Consider the following 27642-nt stretch of genomic DNA (forward strand, 5'->3'; position numbering starts at 1 on the left):
TTCTTCCTCCTGACAGAGTAACTGTGTTGGATGATGGAGGACATGCCCGCTGAAGCCCGTGGAGCTGCAGTCTTCTTGGAGCTGAGGAGGAGGCTGCACAGCGGACTGCTCATCGTCCGGTAACATAACTTCTCTTCACTGCTGCTCTCACTTTGTTTTTAAGGTCGTTTAATTAATGTGCGTTTGGGAAGATTTAGAACAACCTAAGGCCCGTGGGACAAAACCGGCCCGTATGTGGCAGGAAACGACCAAGCACATTGACAAAATCCCAATGAAGCCATTGAGCCCTTTCTAAGTTCTGTTATTATTAGTGGATAAAACAAAGCATTGGAAATCAAACTGCGATTCCAGTGATGCTGCCAGGACGGATGGCCACCAGATGCAATAGTTGGGTTTGTGTGTTTACAATAAATAAAATGTATTGACTTTGAGACGTGTTTCTAATCATACCTCATTAAACCACTTGGGGAAATTAATTTTCCTGCATTCACCCATAGGAGTTCGAGGATGCGATGAGCAGCCACATTACTGCACTCTGTGGGGTCAAGGGTCATGCTCAGAGAGCCATGATGGTGACCTGTCTACTGTGGGGTTCAAACCTGCGGTATTCCATTCTGGCCTCTTGACCAGGGATGTCAACCACAATATATACAGTCCAGTGGCATCTTGATTGGGCTGGACCGGTAAAATAGTGCCATAATAACCTTTGGCGCAGCGTATACATGATGAAAATGTCTATATGTTCACAAATCCAAACATTTATTATGGAAAAATGACTCCAGTCTCAACACAAAGCCCATTTTAATTCAACCTTGTACTACAAAATACAGTAAAATGTCCCAAAAACCTTCAATAACTGTTCCGTTATGGATGTTTTTACACAACCTGACAGCATGGTTCTCAGACTAGAGCAAGGCTAGATTCTCAGCTTTCATGGCAGCATCACTGATATCTCAGCTCAGGTCTTGTGTTGTTTTGTGTCCGCTGCGCTTAAGCAATCATTGTTTTCTTTGCAAATCTTTACAATTTGCTTGGTGGTTTGTTGGGCCGGGATGCAGCCTCTTGACTGGTCTGACATTTCACATCCTTGCTCTTGGCCACTACTGCGCCTTAATTTCACTGTATTTTTGGTATGAAAAGAAAAACAGATTAAACTTGTCTTTATGTTGAAATGATTGCAATTTGCAGTACTCATTGTTTGGTTTTGTGAAAACGGGCTTCTTTTTTTTTTTTTTTTAAACATATACTCTGCACCAAACCAAAGAAAAACCTAAAAGTTTAAATGTAAAGGATGTATTTGACTAGTCCGGCTCACTTGAGATAAAAGATTTAGAGTCTCAGTTATCATAGTTATATAATACTTTACTCGGGACCACAACAAAGCAATACTTTGGACTTTGAATTTCATATTTCAATTTTTATTGTTTATTAATAACCTTGTAAAAGTTAATCTCTTTACTTTTTGTGGTTGTATTATATAGTTCAGATTTATCAGTTTATGAATATGTCTTCATTTTAGTTTTGTTTATTCCCTTTACAAAAGTCTTTACCGAAACTTTTCTTTTAAGACTTTTGTATGTTGATATGGTATTGAGTAGGGTTTTTTTGTTTTTGTTTTTTTGGTGGGGAGGGGGGGGGGGTCATGTGTTCACTTCTTTTTGGTGAGGATATGCTGTCTATTTTATTGAAATGTATTTTTATTTCAGCTTTAATTGTATAAAACCACAACGTTATTTTGTGGACCTTTCGGGTCAAGAGGTCCAATCAGGCGTATTAACTACATTTATTGTTTTTACATCATAAACATCCTCACGAGCAATAGATAGGCTTTTATGTGAATGGAGGTTTTGTTGCAGGATGGATTTTATTACGGTTTCTATTATCCACTAGCTAACAACTGCAATTTATGTATATTACCTAAGGGAAAAACTTACCTAAACTGAGTCCTATCAGTTGGATTAACACTGACGACACAGACCGTGATACTATCAATATAATCTTGTTGTGACTGCACCATTGGAAATGAACTCATCTAAATTCATATTAGATTTTCATAAAATGATCCATTTGGCTTTTTTGAACACGGGTCACCCAACCATGTTAAATCCAGATCTTTTTATATTTACTGTACGTGTAATGGACCTGCAGCATCACTAGATGGAGTTAATGAGATTTGAAATGCAGCTAAACGAGTGCTGCTATTTGCTCTTCCTACAATTTAGAGGCCGACAGGTAACTCCATACACTTGCAAGATACAATACAACTCTTCTGTGATCAGTCGGAATCACTGCACCCAAACTTATTGTGTGTAAAGCAATATTGAAATTGGAACCAGCACTTCTATGTACCATTGTCTGTGATGGCAGGACCCAGTAAAAGTTAGAGGTGCTACAATTCTTCTGCTGTATATTTTAATATTTTATCATCGCCACACAAAGCTCCCGAAATAGAAAACGAGTGATCTTGTTGTGCAGTCCAGGTCGGCTCATTATTCACCGCAAGACTAATTACAGATACTTCTGTATCCGTATGGTCTGTATGTACTGGAGAGCTGTGTTTGTGAAGTGGGAATGGATAGTCTGAGAAAACTGATTAGTCAGTGAATTTATTTCATAATATGATGAGAGAAGAGTGGGCACAAAAACATAGTAACTACAAAAGAAATGGGTAATATATGAATATATTTGAATGAAGTACGGTAAGCATATTTCCAGAGGTCAGATACTCCCCCCAAAAAGTTTAGAATTTCCTTTTTCCTTTGTTTTGTGGTTCATTGGGTCTTTTCTTTCTTAATTTGTATACTGTTGGGTAGATTCATTATCAGTCATCATAACTAGTTGCCCTTATAAGCAGAGCTGTGATGTGTTACTGCATGTGAATACTTGTCATTTCTGCATGTAAATCACCTATTCATATGACTATTAGTCTGGAATCTGTTAAGCAGCATCTTCCCCCTGTATGAACGTGTCATTGGATTGAAGTGCACAGCGCCGACAGCTCAGCTCAGAATATAGTCACATGCGCAATGATGTGACAAGCACAAGTAATATTACCATCCTAAGTAACTAGTTACTCTTTATTTGTGAGTAAAATAACTCCATTGCTATTTAACGGAGATGTTGGCAACTCTATCTCGTTAAACACTGATTATAACATTTTTGAATAAAATCTGTTATTGTCATCCTGTGATATTTTCTGAGAATGAAAAATATTCAAAGTGAACTCACTTTGGTGGTTTTTGTGGTCCCGTGCCCCCCCCCCCTATAAAAACGATAGTATTTTATTCTCTTAAATGATGGCTTCATTGGAAATGTCAGGAATAAATGTATTTTTGCTTTGCCAGGTTCATTCGTTCAGTTTCACCGAGTTGCTGCTTTGCTGCGGTGTTAAATGTGCTGAGATGTTTTATTTGTCCCTCAGAACGCCAAACCTGACCGCCAGTCCAAACATCCTGTCTGCGTCACTCCTGAACACGTGTGTGCACTAATCCCTCCGTCCTGTCTCCAGGAAAGATGTGGCAGGAAGTCCCGCGGACGTGCAGGTGACGGGCGGCGACTCCTCCTCCCTCTGCATCGCCACTCCAGACGGGGAGCTGACCGTGACCTTGCCGGCGGGGGTCACCTTCCAGCAGGGTTCTTGCATCCCGACACCGGCGGGCGAGTTCTGCGGCGAGGAGCTCCACTTCAGACTGCGTATCGGCATCGAGCAGAGCGCAGACGAAGGTAACTTCCGCCACGGAGACGTCTCATCCAGTCGCATCCGGCCTCCCTCCGGCACTGCCGCACTCCTCCGTGCCAGAGATCAGAACAAAGTCTTTATGGTGGCTATTTAGAGCTCGCCGCCTATTTTCAATTAATTGGACTGAGTCGCTTGGTCATTTGAGATGGCGAGGGTGTGAATTCGCCCCCCCCTGCTGATCCTCTGTGGGCCACGAGCGACTAATCATCCGCCACGAGAAAAGTCCCATCAGGCTGTTTTGAAGGGACATCATGTAAAATGTACCCAAGAGTTGTTTCGCAACCCCCCCCCCTCCGAAATGTTGGTTCTTTTCTGGCACCCCCTGAGCTCGCCTGCTACGACGGCTCAGGACAATCCTGTGACGGTCCAATCACGACCAGATTGATGGCCCGATCCCTCGCCACCCGGAATCTTATTGACTTTGTGCTCAGTAGTTGAAAGTTGCCACCCTTTTGATTTAAAAAAAACAAAACAAAACAAAACAAATCACCCGTTTGTTTGCTTTTCCTGCAGAGCTTCCTGCCACCGTGATGGAGACGCTCCGGGTGAAGGAGACTTATTGCTTTCACTGCCAGGGCTGCATGACCAGGCTGCTGGAGGACAGGTGAGGAGCGGCCGGGACGAGGAAGGGCATCGGCGGAAATGGTGTTTTATTTACACCTTCCTCCGCACAAAAAGACGAGTGACTGTCTATTGACGATGTGACCCAGACGAGATAGTCGAAGGGGGGAGGGGGGGGGGGCAAGAATTGATGGATGGAGCCTCGGCAGAGCCCTCACTTCTTGTCAGGCCGACTGTGTTAAGAGTTATCGAGCCAGTGTGATGTAAAGGCCTGCACTTCTATTAAAAAAAAAAAAAAAAAAAAAATGGGTTTCTTACCTTGAGGAGGCTCGACTGGACGCTCGGTGTTATTCTCGTTGCCTCGTAGCTTTCTTTGCTCAACACTGTGACACGCTGAAAATTGCAATAGCTGCATTATAGAGACCCTTGCCCCCCAGCTGTGATTGCAGCGGTAACCCACTAAAAGTTGCCAAACCTGATTTTTTTTTTTTTTTTTTTTTTTTTTTAAGTCTCAATAAGGTTTGAGAGAAATGGAAACGCCAGAAGTGCTTGCGGCACAGTGAAAAGTTATTTCCGACAACATTATGCTTCGTAATGCTCTTTCACCACAGGCTCCTTTTTTTTTTTCCCCAATAGGCCCTCGAAGGCTTTAACAGGTGATTTTATTCCCACAATCACTCTTTGTCATGTAAAAGAGATGTTGGAGGCCAACAGCAGCAATGAAGGCAGAACTTTTTTCAGTATGTTTCTGCTCTGCATACAACCTGGTAGTACCGTACTGCTTATTGCCAAACGGCAGTTGTTAAACACACTGAAGCAAGGTGAGTGTTTTCATCTAATGTGTATAAAACGGGAACGCATCTGCCTTCATAGTTTGTCACATCAAGGAATATTTTATAAATCACGGAGCAGAGTTTTAATGAGGGGGGATGATGTGAATTTGAGTGTAAAAAAAAAAAAATCCCTCAACTCTGTTTGTTGTCAAGCAGTGAAGGCTTGGCTGTTAAAATGCAACGTCTCACCTGTCAACAACTGCCAGCTGAAAATACATCGTGAGACGCTGTAAGCAACTGAAATTATTGCACATGTAGGCATAGCAACGCTGGGAAATATTCTGACAATATGCCCACCCTCTTCTGCTTTTTTAAATCCCTTAGTCTGCGACTTTATTTCTACTGAAGCGGGCAATGAAACTTGTCTCCCAATTATAGTGATTAAAGCTGCTTCACTGGCATGTGGACAACAAAAAACAAAACACAAACGTAATGATCCATATTTTATTCTTTTGTTTACATCCCCCTCGAGTTTACTTTTTGATGTCTTTAAGCATGAACCACAAACTAAGTTTGTGTTTTGTACAATGACAATGAAAGCTTTCAAATAAAGCAGTGCTGCAAACTCTCCCTGCACCCGCAGTGAAACTCAACCAATTAACTGTCATATGGTTCATACCGTGCTTCAATAACTACCCTTTTATGACTGAATTCTTTGGAGACTTCCCACAGTAAAATAGATTTTTAACAGCTATTGAGATCCATAGAGCTTATTTGCTAATTTTTCATTAGTTGTCATTGTATTTGCATTGCATTCATCACTAAACTGTGTATAATGATTTAATCCCATATTATCATGATTTCTTCTCACCTATGTTCTAGTTTTATCACAAAGCGAACAATCACAGTAATAAAGTTGCACTTTTGACAATATAGCTGATGTCTGCAGTCATTTTTAAGTGCATTGAGAGAAAAATTTGAAGTCATACATTTATATTTCCATCTGATCAGTGTAAGGAAATTGACTTAAAGGGTCTTGATTGCTTTTATTTCAGCTCACTCAAGACGAGCATCATCAATGCTTTAGTCTCGCAGCTGCCTGACGCAATAAGTACAATAAACAAAAAACAGTTTGAATTCACTTGAAATCTGCAGTTAGTCTTATTTGAGTGCAACACCTGTAGGAACAAATGTTTGAATTAGCTTTATGCATATTTTAAGTAAAAGTATCGCGTATATAGCAAACATAAAACTTAAGGAGTTAAACGGACATGTAATACAATTTCCTGACTGATTAGGAAGAGAGTAACTTTATGATGTATTTAGAGTCAGTCCCACTGCCTTCAGGTTTCCAGGACAATTAATATAATTTTTGTTTTTTTGTAATGCCCCGTTTCCCTCTCACCTCCATCACTTTTTTCTCTGACCGTCACAGAGCCCTGCGCTTATTTAGACGAACTACAGCTCAATGCGGAAGGAGGCCACGAATGCAACACTAATTTGCCCTTGCCTTGTTCCCTCTTCTTCAGAGCATTCAGGCGAGTTCTTCCTCTCCCTCACTGCAACTGGAACGCCATCGTGGACGAATGGTGCTGCCACCCGGATCCCTTCGCCAACAAGAAGCTGCTGCCCCGGGCTGAGGATTGTTTAGTGGGAGACAGCTTCGTCCTCCTCGCCCGAGACGAAAGCTGCGGACAGACTCTGACCGAGGAAGTGAGTCCTGTTGGCGCAGAGGACGGTCAAGATCCAAAGGTGAGGAATGAAGAACAACCTTTGCCAAAGTAAAGGGGTTTTCAGACGTTTTTTTGCAAAATGTCGGTCCGTTGCTGTGTGGCTCAAGCCCGCAGACACTCTCCTCAAACAGTTGCATCAATAGAGTCAAGCTGGAGCACTCTGTAGATGAGAATTGATCTCCCCTCTCTTCCATTACTCGCTCTCCACACAAGCAACACTTTTTGCATGACTGAAACCGAGAGAAAATGAAACGAGGAGCAACCCGCGGCGTATCTCTCCCCTGCTTGCATCTTCTACTGATTACACGTTTAAGACAGCCAAGTTTTGGATAAGTGTGTACCGTGGTGATCGTTGTTTTTTTTTTTTCTTCTTTCTTTCTTTCCTTACCTGCCGTGTTCACAGAAACCCTGCCGTCGCCTGACACTTGCCTCCTGTGCAAGCTGTTCATTAGAGCTGGGAGAGATTGTCGCGCCAGGTACGGAGCACAGTATTGGAAGAAAGTGTTGTTTGTTTTTTTTTATTTTAAGTATCACAATTTTCAGCAGCACTTATTGAAGATTTCTCTGTATCTTCCAGGGACCCTGAAACTGTACATCACACAGGTGGTGGTGGAGCCCGCTGTGGGAGACAGGAAACCAGAAGATGCTTCACTTAACAGGCAAGTTATTAATTTTTTTTTCTTAAATCCCAACCTCTGCACTGACATTTAGAAAAGTGTTGCTGTGAAAGCAAACTCCATTTACAGAGAAGAATGAGGAAAGTGAAGGAGAAGTCTGTTCAGGTTGGTCACTTTGGCTGAAATCAAAGCTGGGATTATAAATCATTTGTCTGCAGTTGTTTTTGTTTTTTCTCCCTTCAAATGTTTGACATCCTGCAGACGTAATTTTTTCTGGAGAACAAATAATTTCAGTTACACCTTTGAGGTCCTTCACAAATGTCACAAATATCCGTCTGAATGAAACGTATAGTCGACACTTGTCCCTCTGAGTGATTTTACTCTTTATATATGAATATATAATATACACATACACTTTGGTGTTGTTGTTGTTACAATGCCTCTCAGCAGTGCGATTGGAAAGCATTCTTCTATTTTAAGAAACGTGTATTTGTGGGATTAGCAGTGTCCGTCAGTGCGTAGCAAGTGTACTCTATTGGATGATTGAAGTCTTGCAGATGATTGCATCTTCTCCGCTGGTCTACGCTGTGGATGTGTATTGCCATTTTGGAGGACGGAGTTCCTTCGGCGATATGGGAGTCCCACTGGTCATCTTTGTGTTTTTATCTGCATGGAGATCAGCCAATGAGGCAACTGCTTGTCAACAGCTTGGGTTACAAGAAGCTTAAACAAGAGTCAATAGTACCAACAGAATTAACTTCTTGTCCGAAGTAGATTAGAAATCTGGCAAGTGCCCCTTCTTTACAACTAGTGTTAAATACATTTTGGAATAAACAGTGTTTCCAATGAGAGTTTGCCGAGAAGTAATCTTAGAAAATTGTAATTTACTGCCACTTGTTTAAAAAAAAAAAAAAAATTTACTAGTCGTATCTGTTTTTTCTTATAATTGTTTATCCTGTAACTTAATGGGGTTATATTATGCAAAATTCACTTTCTAATGGTTTTCCAACAGTGATGTGCATCCCCATAACTGGAATAATGCCCCAGAAGTAAAGAAAGTGTGTCCTCTCCCTGACTTGTTTCAGTTTTGAAAAAGTTTGTTGCTCCAACCGGTCAGTCAAAAATCAAACCCTACATAGTGTCATCGGGGGTTTAGTCCATCCCAATCAAGGTAGGCTCCTCCCCTTTGACTCCTCCCACAATTAAGCAGCTCTGCTCTGGCACATGGCACCCCGGGAGGAAGCATTTCCTCCTTTTCCCAAGATGTGCATGTGTGGGCGGAGCCAGTCCAGCTCGCAGAGACACAGCAGATTCTAAATTCAGCTCCTATGATCCAATACTCAAATCGGTGAAAATCTAGAAAAAGCTAGATTTGGTGCAATAAACTGTGAATACAATGTTTTTTTGGACAAACGAGACCCATGTGAAAGTGTTGAAAAGCTGCATAATGTGACCCCTTTAAAAACTTGCCATTTGGAAACTTCCATCCAAGAGGAAATGGCCCCCTCCTGAAGGCAAAGCACGCTCCTTTCAGTTTCTACTGCGAGTGCATGAAATGAGTGACAGTCGCTATGCTGTGCAAAAACAGAATATGGAAATGAGCGTTAGCTTTTTTGTCTTTTGGGCAGATCTCTCTTCGTGGAGAGGACGGTAGCAGCCAGGCTGCGGGAGCTGTCGAACTCGCTGAGCACCTTCCACTTCTCGGTCCAGACTCCTGATGGAAAAGCCTTCTTGTTGGTAAGAAGCGCCGGGCGCAATCAGACGAGCGAAAAATAGAGCACTCTGTGGCTTCACAAGTGGGGAAAGATTGACATGGCAGGCTCTGAAGAAGATGGAAAATGTTGATTTATGGTGATTTTAGGGCGGTCGGGCACACTTCCAGGCTTTTGGCTTCTGTTAAATCAGCTACAAGTGGATTATTACAGGTGCTCCATTGTAAAACAACAGTAAGTCAACACTGGAACACAAACAAATCGCAGTCAGCTGCTAAAGAGTTGGGATTATTCCCATCAAATATCTGTGAATTACTAATAAATCAATGTTTATAATATTGGCCACCCCACTGAGAGTGAATGATTATCAAAAGTCGGCACGTACAGATTCTCATCTTTCTGCAAAACCACCAAGACCAAAACTAAAGCATCTAGTTGGCAAATAATATCATAACGTCTGCATACACACTAACCTGCGGTGATTAATGGAGCAGGTACCTTCTTCTGAAAATGATTGTAGAACGAGTGGAAAGTAGATTTAGCATTGCGGAGTGAAACGTCCTTCAGTCTTCAGATCAAAGTTAAACTACCTGGTGTGAAGGGATTCCTGCAGAGAGAGGTGTAGCTGCTAATCCGCAGCTCTCCGCCAGTGTGGATTTTCACTAAATTATTCCTGGTTTTCAACTCATTATCTTGAGGGAGTTTACTGGAGGAGGCTGCCTTTGCAGATGTTGCACTCATTGGAGATGTGAAGCTCAGCACGTTGCTTGTTACATCTAATATTCATCTTTTTCATGTAAATGGTTACATTACAATACAACAGACTGTAGTCATGTGCAAAGGCAATTGCACCTTTATACCCCCTTTTAGGAGTATGTCCAAAAATCTCATGCAGAAAATTGGCATTATGGATATATTTTCCAAATTGAAAATTCCAATTCAGTTCTACTATTCTTCCTTCTTAACTATGATGTCAATGTCGTAACTTGCAGTTGTCATTATTCAGCTCGTCTTTAATACACGTCGCACATCAACAGAATACATTGGAAATCAGACGTACAGAGGGGTCTTCTTGGAATGAAACGTAGTTTTTAACTCAAGTTTTAATTGATTCTTCAGTCTGACCATTTACGCAACAATAACATCCCCAAAGTATTTCAGTTTTACCGTCGTGTTTATTGCAGGCTCTAAACTGGAATCAGGATAGAAATAACAGTATAATTAATCTTGTGTGAAATTGGGCCAAAATGGACCACAATCTTTAATAAATAAGTGCCTCTGGAGCTGCTGCTGAATGGTTTTGCAATCATTATTGCATTTTCCTCAACTTTTCTTTTCTTTTCTTTTTTTCTGTTTGACCTTATTAAGCCTCACAGTGAAAAGAGTATTGAAGCAGAAACCCCATAATAAATTGCACTTACAGAGGAGAGCATAATACATTGTTATGATGTCAACAAAGCACTTCTGCAGCGTCCAGCACCGTAATTAAACGGTTGAATATTGTACATGCCTTCACTATTTTTTAAAAAGTACTAAAACTTACAGCAATGTCTTTGAAAAAAGAAAAGGTGGTATCATAGAAAGAAACTGTGAAATGTATTGTACTTGAATACTTCTTGCAGTTTTAACAAGCAAATGTAAATAAAATAATGAGGCGGGTGTCAAATAACCACTGCTCGGTGAATTTGCTCTATCTATTCAGCTTCCAGAAGTGTGTCATCAGTTTAGGCTTCGTCCTACTCCTTTTCGGTTCTGGTTGGGCATTATTTATTTAACTACTTAATTTTTGCTTATGTTTATTTTATGAGTTTTTATGGAATTTTGTTGTTGTTTAATTTGTGCCCACATGTCCTAAACAAACTTTCAATTCAACAAAGAAATAATTTAACATTTGTTACATGTTTTGGTATAAACCGTTCTCTTCTGAATCGTTCAAACTCGATGTGTGATAAAGTGAGCGGTGTGAAGGAGGACGAGTCCTCATGTGCGTCCCCAGCGTTAAGCGGCCCGTCTCCTCCTCCTGCAGCTCTGGTTGCTGAACAGCGACTCCGTCATCGCGTCGGTCCGGGAGCGGCAGGTCGGAGGCGAGGGGTCCATCGGCTGCCCTGCTCTTCACGGCCCATCAGCCAGAGCCGCCCGAGCCCTGAAACTCCTCTACATCATCTGCTCTGACTCAGGCACCCAGCAGCGAGAGTAAACGAGGACACTTAACCATCTCCTCACCCACTCCTCCAATCTTTGTTTTCATCCCTTTACACTTATCCTTTCATCTTTCCTACGCAGCCTCTCAATCACCACCTATCTGGGCTCAGCTGCGAAGGATGAAAGACAGCTTTGTTGCTGAATACATTTTAGATCTTAATAGAACATTTTGCACTGAGGGTCCCCGCTCAAACATAATTGTCTGATTGATTGATTGATTTATTTATTTTTTGCTTGCCAGCAGAAGCTGTCTTAAAGGTGCCAGTTGCATAACTCGGGTTTGTTGCTCATACAGGGAGCGTTGTTTTGACTGGAGCGAAGTTCTTCTGCGCGCCCCCCCCTGCAAAGCATTAGACAAGTGTAGGTGGATATGCTGCATGTGAATTTCCATGTTCAGTGCAGCAGCACCCCACTGGAAGAGCCTTCAACCCTCATTATTTTCATCTGAATCAGCACTCAGCATTTCTTTTTTTTTTTTTAACTCTACTTCCTCCTCCTAATCTCTTTTTTTCCTTTCGTGCAGCCGGAGAGAGTGAAGGCAGAACAGCGAGGGTTTTGTTGCTTGCTTCATTCTGACAGGCCCACCGGCTGACTGATGGAGGAACGGGTAATTAGAGACAAAGCTCGCACAAAAGCAGAAACAAGACTGATACTTCAGTCGGAGCAGGAAGAGAGGAGTTGAATGCCGTGTGATGCACGCGATCTCGCCGGGTTGCCACAGCGAGATGAGCCGGTGAAATGAACGAATGTTGCAGCTTTTGACTGAAGTAGTGAGGTTTTTAACTTCCTACCTGCTGGACATCGTGCATGCCTGCCTCTTGAGTTGTTAATTATCTGAGCTTCACTTGTACTACTTCTTACAGTGGGAATATCAGTGCTTGACTGTCGCTGTGTGACAGAGATGGTATTTCAGGGGACTTGTACTGAGCCCACAGCTGCGAGCAGGAAGCATTATGCTTTTAGTGTTGACCGTCCTGTTCTCTTTAATGTGACACTGCGTTCAGGTGAATTCCTTCAGTTTTACTCCAGATGTTCATTCTGGGTCACTGGTCAGCTGATTGTGCCAAATCAACAATGGTGTCAATTAAAACATTCACTATTGATGGAGAGCTACACATATGAGACCATTGTGCTGCTCAGACTAAAATTATGGTTTTCTAAGCTCATCTAAAGCACCGATATCACAGTTAACTGGTCCTGTTTTTATGGGTTCATAATTTCGTCTTGATTTATTGCCATCTGGTGTATGGCATCAGCCTGCTGGTGTGGCAACACTTCACGCTTTAAGCAAAACTGAGCTCCGTTAGTCCATCCATCAATCTTTTCCAAAAGCATTATGGAAAGCAGAGAATCCCAGATGTTCCTCAACCACAACTTTAGGGATCCGAGTCATCCCCTGACCAACTGGTCCTTTACAATCTGTCCAACAGGCTTCGGTCCAACTTTGGCCAATTTGGCTTCAGCTGGCATTCCTCCAGTCGTAGATTACTGAGAGGCGGCCTAATTAAGTCCCGGATCCAGTAACACCATTACTACCACTGCTGCTCAGTGGCATGTATGCCCTCTGGCAAGCATCGGTTTGCAGCAGCTTGAAGGAATCCGTAACGGATAAGCATCTAAATCTTTTCTACACCCAAGAAACAGCGTGGTTCGACCTCCTACTGCCCCCAAGTAGTGGTGAACTGTGTCTCTGGAACTCGGTGACAAGCAGTGAGGGAATAAATCACAAGATTAACACTGGGTTGGGATTCAGCTCTGGAATTTCAGTGTGAGAATTAAGTTGGGGGTCAAACTGGCAACCCTGGATATGTAAGAGGACGAGCCTCTCAATACAGCTGCAGTCATTTTTGAGGTAGTTGAAGTTAACCACCATTTCAGTAGACGTGTCGCCTCATTCAGTATGAGCACATCTCTCCAACATTTGAGTAAAAGACAGCTTGTTGTGGACAGTTGTAGTAAATACAGTTATATAAACAGACTTTTTGATGAGGTAGCGTTTTTTTGTCCCCTCTTATAAATTGCTGCCAAAATACCGTTGGCAAATTAAAAGGACAAAACCAGCATCTCTGTAAAGCTGCCACGTGCTGTTAGAGCAGCTTCAGAGTACCTTGGCGTTAATTCTCCAAGTCTTTAGATCGCTACTAGAAGGATAGACGGACCATTCCAACAATTGTGAATTTCTCTTGGAGATCATTAAAGTATTTATCTATCTATCTATCTATCTATCTATCTATCTAACAAATTACATTCACACATTTTGGTGTTCAAAAGCGAGAGAATTGCTGTTCAGTCTAAAGTTGAAACTTGGTTGAGTTGTGTCTGTGAATTCCAATGGATGGATGGATGATGGATGGAGGTGCTGCAGCAGGCGTGAAGTAGGTTCGTAGTCCATCACAGAGCAAAGAGACAAACGGTCTCATTCTCGACAGGTAACTTTGTGTCACTCGTTGGCCTCAAGTTAATGTTTTTTGGCTGCAGAAAGAAACTCGAGAACTCAGAACATGTGTACTCCACATCAAAATGGCCCTTAAAGTCCAATCTAGACTCTAACTTCTTACCGTGAGGGGAAATTGCCAACCGCCCAAAGTTTCTCCTAATAGTGTGCCGACGCTCTGCATGCCAGCTGTCGCCATCTGTGAATGTGACTGATCATGTACATTACGTTAACCAGTGATTTACTCCAACGGCGCCACTAAATGAACAGTGGATTTTTGAGTGTAGGAACCAAGAGTAGATTGACCTTCTACTTTTCATTTTGTGGGGTCATTAAGCTTCATTTTAGGCTTGTAACTGCATTGAACCTTTTTTTTTTTTTTTTAACCTTCTGCCATTTCCCCAAAAAGTCTGGTGAAGCTAAATGCTGGTGTTACTCACACTTCCATTTCCCCTTACATAATTTACCATTCATCCTTCATCACTCATCTCTGACATTTTTAAATTAAATGTTATGCCTGGGGAGCCGAAGTCCCACGTTGATGGCCCTCTTATTCGGGATACAGTCGGTTACAGCCCACTGCTGCCAGAGGTTGTGGTGTTGCGTTGTTCAAACGGCCAATAATTGGCTGGAGAACCAGTGAGCCAGTGCCTAAGTGGATTAGGCTTGTCACTAATGGCAGTGACTTGATTACGAGTTGAGTGAAAGTCGCCAGCACCATCACAAGCCGGCACAATGGGGGGAAACGGCAGGTCCTCCACAGTGAGGGAAGGAAGACTAATGGAAATCGTACGCACAGCTTCGTTTCCACAGAGCTCTTTGTAATATTGGACTAATCAAATCCTCCTGATCACATTAACTACTCCCTGGCTGCTTTGGGCCCAATATAGAGATCATAACTGTCACCCCATTGGTAGTCTTGCTTTAGTGTTGTTCCAAAATGCTAATAAAAATAGATGCAAATCATTTAAATCCTCTGTGTACTTAAACATATGTATAAAAAGACTTCATCAAATGATGATACTATAGTGTTCACCAGGTGATCCTTAACTGATACTCAAAATATAAATGCAGTTGTGTCACTGTTGAAAGTTTCACATTGAAATTATTTGCTGAAAGAAAGCCGAATTCAAAATGAGACCTAAGTTTGCAAAGGTGAAGAAACTGATTTTCTGTTTTATTTAATGCAGTTATAGCTACTAGATATGCAGGTCCTTCAACCCTCGGCCTCACTACTAAAACCACCCTGACTTGAGATTTATTCGAAGAGGTCTTGTAATTTTAATCGTTGGAAAATATATCTGGAGAAAAATAGAAATGATTATATACATTTGCATGGTCTTTTCTGAGTTTGCTTAACATGATTTATTTTGCCTTACAAAAATCACTTTTGCAGTCAGTGGCACAAAAAACAGAAATTCTGTATGAAATGATTTTAAAAAGTGTGTCGTCTGAATAGAAAATATATGGCTGAGGTTTTACTTGACAAATAGTGGGCAAGGAAGATGCATTTTGTTTTGATATATCATCTCTCACTATTTTTTGGTCTTAACACAAGTGCACATGGCGTTCTGTTGCAGAAGAAATGGCACATGATAAATTAGTGAATAATCTATGCGAAGTCTATTCAACCAACAAATCCAAACATGCCCATGATTTTTAAACCCTTAGTTTTGAAAGGATGTGGCAAGTTGATAAGTCTGGGCGAAGAAGTTTGGTCGCTCTATGTTATCTATCTTTTAAATATACGTTTAATTGTTCAGTTAGGCGTGAAATGTAGTTTAAATTAGTGAGTTTTCTTGCTTCAGAGAAAAGAACTGGGTTTTCTACTGGTCAGGTTGGGTTTGCATGTTCTTCCTGTGCGTGTTTCCCCAACAGCTTCCTGTCCATGAGCCCTGAAGACCTTATTTGTATATACAATGAATACAGCAGATAACGTTTTGCGTTTAATATGTCAAAAATGTTACAAACGGGGGAAACTGTTGTGTTTCATGACAGACGTGAAGGAACTCATAGTACGTCTTGTGACTGAGAATATTAAACACCATCTGGACAAAAAACAAGGTACAAATAGAAGATACTATATATTACCCCACATTAAAGCTTGCACAGTGTGTGAATCAGGAGAAATCTCTGTAAACAAGGGACAAGTCCCAAATCGGCATCGCTTGGGGGATCTCAAGTCCTTTGGGGGAGCAAAGCAATAAAAACAGGCAAGCGGTAGAAATCCTGATACACGCTCTGTGCACACATTTCCGTCCTACATCCACAAAAATGCAAATTAAAACCCGTCCATGCACAGAAGTAGTCATATACAAACAAGATTCAGAGATGCCCGAGCTCATTTAGGATGGACCGAGGTGAAGTGGAAAAGTATCCTGTGGTCCAGTGAAGCGAGACTTGTTTTGGAAAATCACGAATGCCGTGTCCTCCCAAGCTCGGGGTGGAGGGGGTGGAGGGGGGGGCGTCCGGCTTGTTATCAGAACACAGTTCAAAATCCAACATCCGTGATGATCTGGGCGAGCACAAGTTCACAGGGCATGAGTGACTCACACGTCTGACAAGGCGCCGTTGATGCTGAGCAAAATTTAAAGAAACCTTGTTAATGATGAAGCGGCGCCTTGTTGTTTCAGGACGACGAGGCTAAACCACACTTTATGATCTTAATTAAAGCAGCACTCTAATGGTGGCTTCAATACAACAATCTCAAGAATGCAAAAGCCAAAACACAAACCCTGATTGGGAATTTGAGAAGTGAAGCAGTGAACAGTGAGTCCTCTTGTCACACTTCTTGAGAGTCCTGTGGCTTTATCTTTTGCGTTTTAGCTTCCGCACATTCACAATTCTGAACCGTCCTTGAAAGCATTTCACCGTTTGTAGCATTTGAGAAGGGGATCCTACAAATGTTTTGCAACATAAATATGTCGAACAAAAAAAAAAAAAAAGCCAAAACTCGTACACTAGCTACTTTTTAAATTCTCTTAATGGAAAATCTGCTCCAATTGTGTTGAAAAATGTTCACGTCTAAACTTTTTAGGATCCTAAATTATGGAGGATGAAACCCGCTATTGAAACTAACTCATTTGCTCAGTTTTTCTGTTTGGGGATTTGTAGATTCAGCTCAACCTGTCTGCAACACGACTGTAAACCTTTTCATGCTCATTGCTTTGACAGTTGTGTGGGGCTTTTTGTTGTTGTTGTTGTTGTTTGTGTTGTCACTCGTCACTCCCAGTACAGCCGCTGAAAAGTTTCTCTGAGTAGCTGCACAGATGGCTAAATATCACCCAAACAAACTGGATCAGCACCTCGTCCTGACAGAGCATCAATCTCTCCTCCCTCCATCACTCTTCCCTCTGCCTCTTTCCATCCCTTATTCTCTGTCTCCTTTCCTCACGCACACGCACACACATGCTCACCATCAATCCACCTTTATGTTGCTGTAGTTATCGATTTCAGTTTACCGCTTCGAACCGCTTCATTAAAATAGGAGGCGAAGGCTTCGACGTGAGATTTAGAGCTGCTGTTCTGCGTGTCATCTTGGCTGTATAATGCCGTGGCAGTCGCAGTAAATCATGCCCGCTGTGTGTTTGTGTGTGTGTATCTTTCCAGAATTGTGACGACTTGGGAAGTCAGCGCCATCGGACAGCCCGTGGTGCTGCCGCTGAAGGTGTGCGAGGAGCTTCTGCGAGTGGTCACCGACAGCAACGCTGCCCTTCCCGCCTCCATGCGGAGCATGAGGTCGTACGAGGTGAGGCGTCGATATGCCCCCCGTAAGGCTACGAGATGCAGTGGAGACGTGTGGATGCCGCTCACGGTTCCCAAGGTGTTTTGATGTCTCGAACCGTGCTTGTGCTGTGTAAGCAAAAGAGCGGCTGCAAAGCATTCGGTACGCATTCATCTTTCTTCAGCGTGAAAAGCTGCATTGCCGACGTAGTGTGTGCTGTTTTGGCTGACAGCAATCACTTACTTCACTCACTTTCCCCCACAGTGCCTTGTTTTTCCATAATTCAGTAGTGCTTGACGGTGTTTTTTTTTGTTGTTTTGTTTTTGTTTTTTGTTTTTTTATCCCGCCTTAATTAATTTCATGATTCAGAGCTTTCAGTTAACGGCTTTGCTTTGGGGATTATGTGGGCCAAATGTATGATTTCACTTTTGTCATCCTTACCGCAGCTTTTATATACCTGGAATTGTGCAAAACGGATATATTTAGCACCAGTTGCCAAGGAAAGTGCTTTGACTGGAAAATAGGAGGTGTTAAGTGAGGTGACAACTCTATTCTGCTCGGGCCTTTTAAAGCACAGTGACGAGGGTAATTAGCGCCATTATCCTTCACTTCCTTGCTCACAAAGTTTAGGAAGTGACTTCTACCCTCTGAGCAAGTTTTTTCTTTCAGCTGAAAAATAGCAGAGCCTCCATTTCCCGCTGATGACAACGCACTTTATTGCAATGTAAAATGCCCACACTTAAACATTTGTTCCAAAGTAAGGCAATCAACAATTGAAAGACAGCCTTGCTTATCGACACGCAGCTTAATCTACATTTGTCCCTATTTTGTTTGGGTTTCGGAAATGTGATACAATATCGATCATTTTTGCGTCGTAAATGACTTGAATGATCTAGAAAAGCACAAAAATGTCACCAGCTCTACTGGTTCTCTAAAGAGTTTTACGCTGAGAATAACCACTTTCCAAGCAGTTGGTAGTTGAATGCTATAGGTTCGGTAACTAAGTTCAATTGTTTGGCATGTGTTATATAATTAGTTTACTACTCCTCGTCATAAGGCCATGAATTTTAATGTCGTTTTGAGTTGATACAAACTGATTATGTGCCCAAAGGTAATGCATTTCTTTTTCAAATGACAAACAACTTCTCCTTCACATTAAGTATTAATCTGTGATCGGGGAAAGTCGCTGTAATGAATGATTCACTCATTAATTACTCTGCTCATGTTAGATTAGTCGGTTAGATAAAGATGCCGTGTGATCTGGATGTGTGCTGTTCTTAACAGAAATGTTCTGAACTTCTGACAAGAACAAGCTGAAACAAGTCACTGCTTTCACCATGATGGTGTTTTTACGCGCTGCTGCAACCCAGCTGTGAATGTAGCCTGCTGTTATTCACAGGTTGACGTTGTTGTCAGGTGGACTGAGTAAAATTCAGGCTCCTGTTGTAAATAAAGAGTTTAGTGTTGGGCTGCAGGAGTGAATCGGCCTCCGTCTGATTGGCCATATGTGTTGACATGCAGGGCATGAATGCACAGTGCATTGAAACACTGTGTGTCACAGTTTTTGCTACATGCACATTTCGCACATTGGTATTGCTGTAATGAATAGATTTGAGAGGAGCCAACCAGTAACGGAGCTCATCTTCACTGAAGCTCATGCTCATGCAATTTAAAATACTCAGCACATGAGTCAGAAAGAAGCTGCAGCTTTTTTCTCACACGAAAAAAGTGGAAAATAAAAAGCCTTCACATTCATTAATTCTAAAATTGCTACAGTTTTTGAAATATGGGTCAATTTGCCAATAATTATAAAAGCATGGTTCTTCAATGGTCTTTTGAAAATATAAGATTTACATTTGGTTGCATATTTGGTTCCTTTTGGGGGATTTCTTATAGAAAAGGAAACGTGTATATTTTTTAAAGGCAATTTCCAGTTTTAATCAATGCTTTAAAGTGAGTCTTATTGCCTTCAGAAAAGATTGTGGCGTTCCTGCATTCCTTGGTACAAATTAAGAGTTAAGTTAGAGGATATTGCATACAAAAGGGAAAATGTATGGGGTTTTTTTAAGTATTGTTACATTACTATGTGTAGAGTAGCCACCCTATAATTGTATGGACTCAACAGATATTCAGTTTGACCTGGCTTGAGGTCACAGTGACCACAGTTGACACTTGGCCTATGACCCACTAATGACAAGGATGAATGGTTGAATAGACAACCTGAAGCCACGATGCCTCTGGTCTGTGGGCATTGCTGGGCAAATGTAGAATAGACCCCTGCTCGAAAGCATCTCATCAGCTGCGTGTTCAAAGAGTCTTGAAGAGGAAGCAGTCGGTTGGGTTTTCTTTCTCTGGAAGCATTTAAGCATGTAAAGTTATCAGATTTCACTGAGCGACAGCTCCTATGTCAAAAATCTTGAAGTCTTTACTTTAAAGAGAAATTTGGTTTTCTGCGTCCTTGTCGGCTCATAGGCAGAGAGAGCCTTGTCATTGAACACACAAGTCGAGTCGCTGCTTCTCCCTCGGTAAGACTCCTTTAGTTCCTATGAATTTCTCAGTTTAAAGGCTGCTACCTGCCGGCTGTAGTTACTAATGCAATTGGATTTACAGTTGTGGTCAAAGTGGTCACAAGATGCTTCTGACCAACCCCGGATGATCACAATCCATCCTGCAATTCGAGCACCCAACACGTTTTAATCCCAGCTGTGAAGGAACTCTGAGACCTCTATTCAGTCACGTCACGTGGCGTCTTTGCATTGTACCTCCAGAGCCCAACCATGATGTTCACCCACAATGCAAATCTCAGATGTCTTTTTTTTTTTAATAAACTCTTCCACTTTGTGATGTAAAGATAAGCAGTATTATTGTTTTTCAACAAAGAGGGAATGAGGCTGTACTGTAATGGAGAAGACTGTACACAGTGACCCAGACATGAGACATAGTATCTGTCTGGTAGTAGAAGCGGTGATCGCAGGGGGGGGGTGCGATAAATTGACACACTCAAACGCTTCCTGATAGTAGGAGCCTGTTGCGCTATAGGCGACAGAAGACAGGAAGGTAACGTGATCACAGGGCCATCTACAGTTACCGGACATGGTTTGAGGCATCAGGAGTCCCTTCTTTGAAATAAGGTTTGAGAAACTGCAGTTCCACCTTGAGTTTTAAAGGCCGGGGGGGGGGGTGTTGGAAGCCATGAAGCTTGATAATCTGAGGAGTTGAGAATAAGATGTGAGGAAGCATTGGAGGCTGAAAGTTACTGTAGGGTTTGCCACGTTTTGCCTGATTCAAGCCAGCAAAAGAAATATTCAGGTGTAAATTACTTTTATAATCAGGTGCACTGCTCACGCCTTGAAGTCATGTTGATTTGTTTGTTATTTTCAGAGCATTTTTCGGCATTATGAAGTCATCAGGAAAAAATTGAGAAAAAATTAAGTGGAGCAACTGAAAATTTATTCAGATTATTAGAACTCAAACATTTCTAGTGGTAATGTCAAAATGTCTACCTTTACATGTACAGTACGCGTCCATCAGAGGCCATTTAACCATTCGCAGCCTGGCGCAACATAAAGATTTAAATTGCACAAGCTGATGCGCAGTGTCACATATCCAAACCAACATTTGGTTGTTAACTTGCTGATGAATGACCTTGCAAGTTACATATTTGCACTTAATCTCGGATTTAGCATGTTTATTATGGCACACTAAGGGATGTTTCACCTCGGCTTTTTATTGAGCACAAATTAAAAACAAGTTTGATTGGACTGATTTTACAACAAATTAAACTGACTGGAAGACCGTTGACCTGTCTCAGGTGAAGTGCACATCATTGAAATAAGTTCCTCACAAAGACCGTTCGATGAGTTATTTCTCCCACTGTCCATCCTTTGTGGTGCAATTAGAGATCCTGATGTTGTCTGAGGCTGCAAGTTTTTAATGAACTGAGAAGAAAGACTGCTGCTCCAAAACAACAAACAGAACTATAGCTACCGAGAAGTGTTGTGAGCCCCCCGCCCACCTCTGCACCCTGAAAGAGGAACACAATGCACCATTGGTTTAAACCGTATTTTAATTGGGCCAGAGCGTAATTGGTTTCTGTTGCCTTAAGATAACGCGGACTACCAATGCACACCGCGACTCTCGGGCACTAATGGACAAAGGGATGAGTGCCAGCACATTTACATTAAACGGTGAAGCTGACTGCTCCGTCGGTCTAATACCGGCAGAAATATTCCAACAGAGCTTTGTGCCGGGTTCAGATTAAGGCCCAATATCCCATTGAGGTTTCACAAAAAAGGAAATCCCGGGTCACAAAAATGTTTACGGCGATTGCACATTCAATTTGTCAAACTGTTCCTATACCAGCTGTCTGCTACACATTTTTCATCAGCACATTGTATGAGTTCTCACCTCGCGACGGCGGCACAGTGACCTCGTTTGCAGGTGTGCGTGCATGTGTGCGTGCATTTTTGTTTCATTCCAGTCCCTGAATCCAGATCAAAGTCTGCACCATAACCCAGCCTGTTATTATGCCGCATGTGGAATGTCTGGGCTGCAGACTTCCCCGCCCCCCGTCCCCGGGCCTGCCAGTGGAATAGGGGTGTAAAGTAGATCCAGCTCCTCGTGTCATTCCCACACACCACCACCACCACCCCCCCCCCCCCCCCCAAACTTCATTAATCTCCTCTTCACTCCCAGAGAGGTGAGACAGAAACCGATTTCCCCCCCCCCCCAAAAAACTGATCTGACGTTTCTCAATGAAGAGCCGGTGGCGGTTTATCGAGCACATCACTTCAGTCTTTCTGCAGAAAGACTGAGATGAAAGACCAGATGCGCACGTCTCGATTCATCGCGCCCACAGCACATCACGAGAAGAGAAACTTATCAACAGGACGGGGTCCGTGATGCCGGTTTGCGTCAGTGTTTACGTCACAGGAGGAGCCGTATCTCAGATGAGCAATGAGACGCTCACGATTGCTGATTTCATTCTTGGACCGCATCATTCATCGACACAGCCATTGCATATAAACTCAACTGACGAAATGACCGTGTTTTCTTATTACCAACATAAACGTTTTAGAGTAAGTGTCCGTTACATGCGTTAAAGAGTTGAAGCTCAGTGTGCCACTGCATTACTGTTTTAAAAGTGTCTGTAAACATCCCAACTTTCTCAGACTTGATCCATCTGTCCGCATCACAGAAAAACACTGCCGGTGAAAGTTTGATAATGAGATTCCAAGATTTCACCAAGATGGAAACGGCAATGGCGAAAAAAATAAATAAAAATAGGGCAGCATTCAGGTAGTTTACAATTGAACCAGATGATGTAAATCCATTATAATCAGCTTCGCCTTATTAGATATTGAGTTTAATGATGTAAAACATCCAAGCTAAAAGGAAAAATTGGCAGGAGACGCAATCATGAGCACATTCACTAATATTTTGATGTACAAGCTTCTTATTTGTCGTACAGCCTCTAAATGTCTCATGTCATTATAGAAGCTTCTTTTTTCAGTCTGCCGCCGGCTGCTGACACGTTCGCAATATGTTTAAGCCCTTTCAGGCTGTTCCGCTCCCTGCTGTGGTGGATTTCAGCACACTCCAAACGTTTTCATCTGGATTTAGGTCAGGACCAATTGTTGGTAACTTTAAAATCCTCTCTTTGCTTTCCCAATGAAATTCTTTGTCACTGGATTTGTGATTCGGGATAAACAACCAAGAACTTCACCTTGGACAGTTTTGGGTTTTTTTTGATACTTGGTAAACACATTTTTTTTAGATTTGATTTCTCCTTTTATGGATTTATTGTTTATATTTCAAAAGAATGTCCAATGGAGTCCACAAGAGCTCTCCTGTGGTTCCATCTGTTTAGTGACTGGTGTATGGTATCAGCCTGAATCTACATACTTTGTGCTGTTTTTACCATTGGTACAGTTTTCTCACTTCTTGGCTTGAAGTCCAGAAATTATCCACATTTAACAGGGAGTTTAAGATCCTTGCTGATAACTTTGTACTTCTTGGAATTGTTTTTTATTGATTGTCTGATTTTTCTCCAATAACTTTTTGTACTTTGGCCATTCTGGAAAACGAAATGCAAACAATCGCATCTTTTTTTCTTTTTTTTTCGTTGAAAACCGATCCGGCCGCATCAAATATAAGCTTTATGAATAGTGCAATTCAAGTGCATAAGGTTCCATTCATTTATTAATCGTAATCAAAAGGATTTTTGTTTGGTACGTTTGCAATCAGTGCATTTGATTAAATATACTTATACCTACAATTGTTTGACTTGCATATATTTCCCTTCTAAAAGTGTGCCTACAAATTGAGCACATCAGTAATTCTAATCAGTGTCGTACCACCAATCAAAAGTGCCGTGGCTCTCCTCCATCAGTGAAATCAAACATGCTTTTTATCTCTCAGCCTTTCACCCAGCCAACCAGGCTGAAATGTGGTGCACGGCAGGTAAAAGCATGCTGCTCATTAATCATGTATGCAACTACCTTGTCTAATAATAACTAGATGGCAGCTGAATTTGCTGACTGCTTCAGATAATCAGAAGCAGCAACAGAAGATGTTTAATTCTCGGCTTGTTAAAGGCGTTAATCACCTCACATGTCCCAAGTTTGGAGGCAGATTGTGGAGGATTTTGTTTTATGTCTGGGTAATGTATTTCAGGTGAGTTGGCAATGAACTGGGACTTTTATGTGGGGTTGTTTAGTTCGGACTGCGTCACTTGTGAAGACGCCTCCTCACAGCTGCGTTCCCGGTTGTGACAACAAAACTCTGGAACCCAGCATTAAATAACGCATGTTTGCCTGAGGTATGTCCCCACACCAGCTCCTTGTCAGTGTCTTTGTACCTTTAATACCTAGACATTACCTGTTCTATTACAAAAAAAAACAAAAACCTTGAAGAGAACTAAAGAGCTGTTGTGTTGAGATAAAAATAAGTCTACCATAGGTAATCTCTCGCCGCAGCTCGATGTTCTACTCCTGAGGCTTCACGCTCATGTAGTATATTTTACTTGGATCAAAGAATCGCAACACCCGTAAGCACATTATAGTCAAGTGTTCTCTAAAGACCTTCATAGAATTTTAATGCTGTTAAATACCAACTATCTGAAAACCTTTTTTTGTGTGTGTGTATTCACATAATGGAAACAGGATTGAGGTAGAAGTCCTCACCCTTTCAAAAGCTCCTTTCTGCAGATTATGTACAGATTTCAAACCTTAAAAGATTGTTTGCCTTGTCTGTAAATGCTTTTTATAGACGTATTTGCAGAGCTAAAACTGTAGCAAAACTGATCCATGCGTCATAAAACACTTGTGTGAATATAAAATTGCATCACATTTTCTTTAAACAAGTTGAAGAGTCCTCGAATCTGCTGGTAACTCTGGGAGGATATGATGCGCAGCATTACACCCAAAATATTCAAACCTGTTTAATATCTTGCAGGCTCCATTTTGCTGCCAAAACAGTCGGCAGTCTGTTCGAGACGTGAACGCCACCAGACCTCTGAAAGTTTGCAATGTGGTGTTTCAGATGTTTAGACTCCAGCTTTCCCGGTTCCCCAATTATTTAAAAATTTTTTTTGCCTCGTACACATTAGCTTGGAAAACATTGGCTTGCAGCCTAATGCATCTCATACCAAGTCTCCTGTAAATTAAAAAGAAATCTGTGTTATTGTGACTTATAAGACGTCTGTCTCGCTGTTGAGCCTCGGGACAAAGTCTCATCTAAGATGCATATCTGCAATGAGGAAGCGTCTATGTTAAAATAGCTGAGTCTTTGTTTGCAAAAATTCCCTCGGAAGCATGCTGGAGTACTGTATGAACCTAAAACATGTCCATTGTGAGGTTTTTTTTGTTTTAAAAGGTAAACCTACTCGCCATTAAGGTTATCATAATTGATGTTTTCAGCCACACACTCAGCTGGTCTACAGTTTCTGGATGACAACCAGACGCCTCATTCAGATTGAATCCAACAGATTTTCATGTCTTCTGGGGACAAATTGAACTTTATGAAGCAGAGTGCAATGGTGACGTTTTTGGTCGACTTCCCCCCTTTTTTACAAGTTCATTATATATATTTATATATACTTGAAACAAATCAGTCATGAATTAACCTCATGTGTGTCAGAGGGAAAACTCGCAGTCCAAACAAGAGTCGGTGTACACCACTGTAACACAATGCCCCCTTTCTATGGATCTGTTGGAAAATACATTGAAGAGTTCTGTATTTGCATAAAAGCTATTGATTTGATTTGATATTACAGTGGTAATCTGCAGCCAGCGAACGGGTTTCATTTCTGTTTAGAATTGTCAATGAAATGCATCACCAGTCAATATTTGAATTATTTATGGTTCCAGTCCGGGTCGATTATTCTGTTTTTCCTCCAAGTGTAATAACACAAATTTTGTTTCTGTGCTTTGGCCACAGTGCGCTTCACTGTTTTTCCTAATGATCTCAAATGAATTAGGTTGAAGCCGAGTTTTAATCGGTAATATGTGTGTGTTAGCAAAAAAACTACAACATTAAAGCAGTTTGAGTGGAAAACTATTTCTTCAAGTGCTCTGAAACTGTTTTGTCTTCAGTTGGTTTTTCTGTTTCTCACACAGACCCGCCTCTCCGCCCATGGCTCCAGTTGCTTATCACACCTTTTTTTCAGGGATTAGCCGCGGCTCACCTCAAGTCGCTGTTTCTTATCGTTTGTATGAATTACTATTGATGCGCTTGAGTGGTGTGCAGACATTGGCATGGGGATGGCGAAGACAGGGCCTTGAGTGAGGCAAATGCCCTCATCCATCATCCCAATATAGAGCCCTCAGTGGAGCGCAGCCATTGTCTGCAGCAGGCAAACACCCAGGAAGAGCAGATGGCGGGAAGGGGAGCGAGGGAGACGGAGGGGTTCGTGGCTGTGCCGATTTATTTCCAGGTTTTGTTTATCTGAATGTGTGATTTTGAAGTTGATTAAATCTCTACCACCTCTGTTGTTGTTTTTTTTGTAATTGTTGTTCGAAGGCAGTAATTGCAGATAATGTGTTGCTGCACAAGAGATCCAGTTAATCTGTGCTTTGTGTACAAACGGTGCTTATTATAGGTTTTAAATATGGCGTTTGACTTTTATTTTAGTCTCAGACGTGATGACTGTCGACAAAGATTTTCACATTTCTCTTCTTCCTAGGTGGCGTACCTGAGACTGTGAGATCACCCACCGACAGCCAGGCAGTCTCCACTCCAACCGGCCCTTCTGGCGCGCTCTCGGATCCAAACAGCACCTGATGGCGGCTTTTTCTCCGAGCGTTTGCGTGCACTGTGATATTGTAATTAAAAGTAACATCCTGCAGTTTTCCAGCTGAGCTGGAGAACGAGTTTACTGCAGAGAGAAATGCAGCAAGCGTGCGAGGGCTCGTTTAATATGTGGAAGTGTGTTTTCCTGAGTGCTTCTGTTTGAGAAGTTTGGGAATGTGTCACCACCTGCAGATGGAGACCTGTTGGAACAGGATCCTGTTTTCACACCGAGCAAGGAAGAAGAGCAGAATAGAGTAGATCCCAGTGTGGAATTATACCAAATGTCTCATGATGGTCTACCAGCCTGTATGTGTACATTGTATACTTGTCTACTTTTTTTCTTTTTTTTTTACATTTCAACAAACATAACTAAACTGGTCTTTTTGGAAAAACCTGTGTTTTTTTGTTTCTTTGTGTTGGCGAGCAGGGCTGGTTGATATGTGGGACATTATTCTTAAGTTGGCTCTGGATGAAAGCTTGTTATGGGGCCACTTCAGCTTCAGGGTACAGCAGCACACCTTCCACTTGAGTATAATCACAGCTTGTGCAGCTCCTGTATGCGAATCTAGTACAACGACATGAATTATCACTCAAGATGTCAAATGAGTGAAAGCTATCACTTTTAAGCAACTCTATTTCTCCGGGTTGAGCGATTGGTATTTGCTCCTATACGAAATTAAAACAAACCAATGCTATTTTAAAACATTATCGAGAGAGAGAGAGATTGTCGCTCCAATGTTCACTTACTTGCGTCCCTTCAGGGGACAAAAGTTTTTTTTTTGTTTGTTTTTTTTTTTTACTTTTGTTGATACAATTCTCTCACCTGCTTTTGGCATGGTGTTGAAGTATTCATCTC

General features: G+C 41.8%; 1 protein-coding gene across 1 annotated transcript; it reads left to right on the forward strand.

Annotated features, from left to right (window-relative positions):
- On the forward strand, positions 1-27080 carry ube3d (ubiquitin protein ligase E3D). Its single transcript, XM_080500998.1, has 10 exons — positions 1-119; positions 3509-3723; positions 4253-4343; positions 6603-6825; positions 7210-7282; positions 7384-7465; positions 9052-9160; positions 11162-11328; positions 17381-17519; positions 26680-27080. The coding sequence occupies exons 1-10, from the start codon at positions 31-33 to the stop codon at positions 26698-26700; spliced, it is 1209 nt and encodes a 402-aa protein (XP_080357124.1). The 5' UTR covers positions 1-30; the 3' UTR covers positions 26701-27080.
- The last annotated feature ends 562 nt before the right edge of the window (positions 27081-27642 follow it).

Source organism: Blennius ocellaris, assembly GCF_963422515.1.
Source record: "Blennius ocellaris genome assembly, chromosome: 8".
In the NCBI taxonomy this organism is placed as follows: domain Eukaryota; kingdom Metazoa; phylum Chordata; class Actinopteri; order Blenniiformes; family Blenniidae; genus Blennius; species Blennius ocellaris.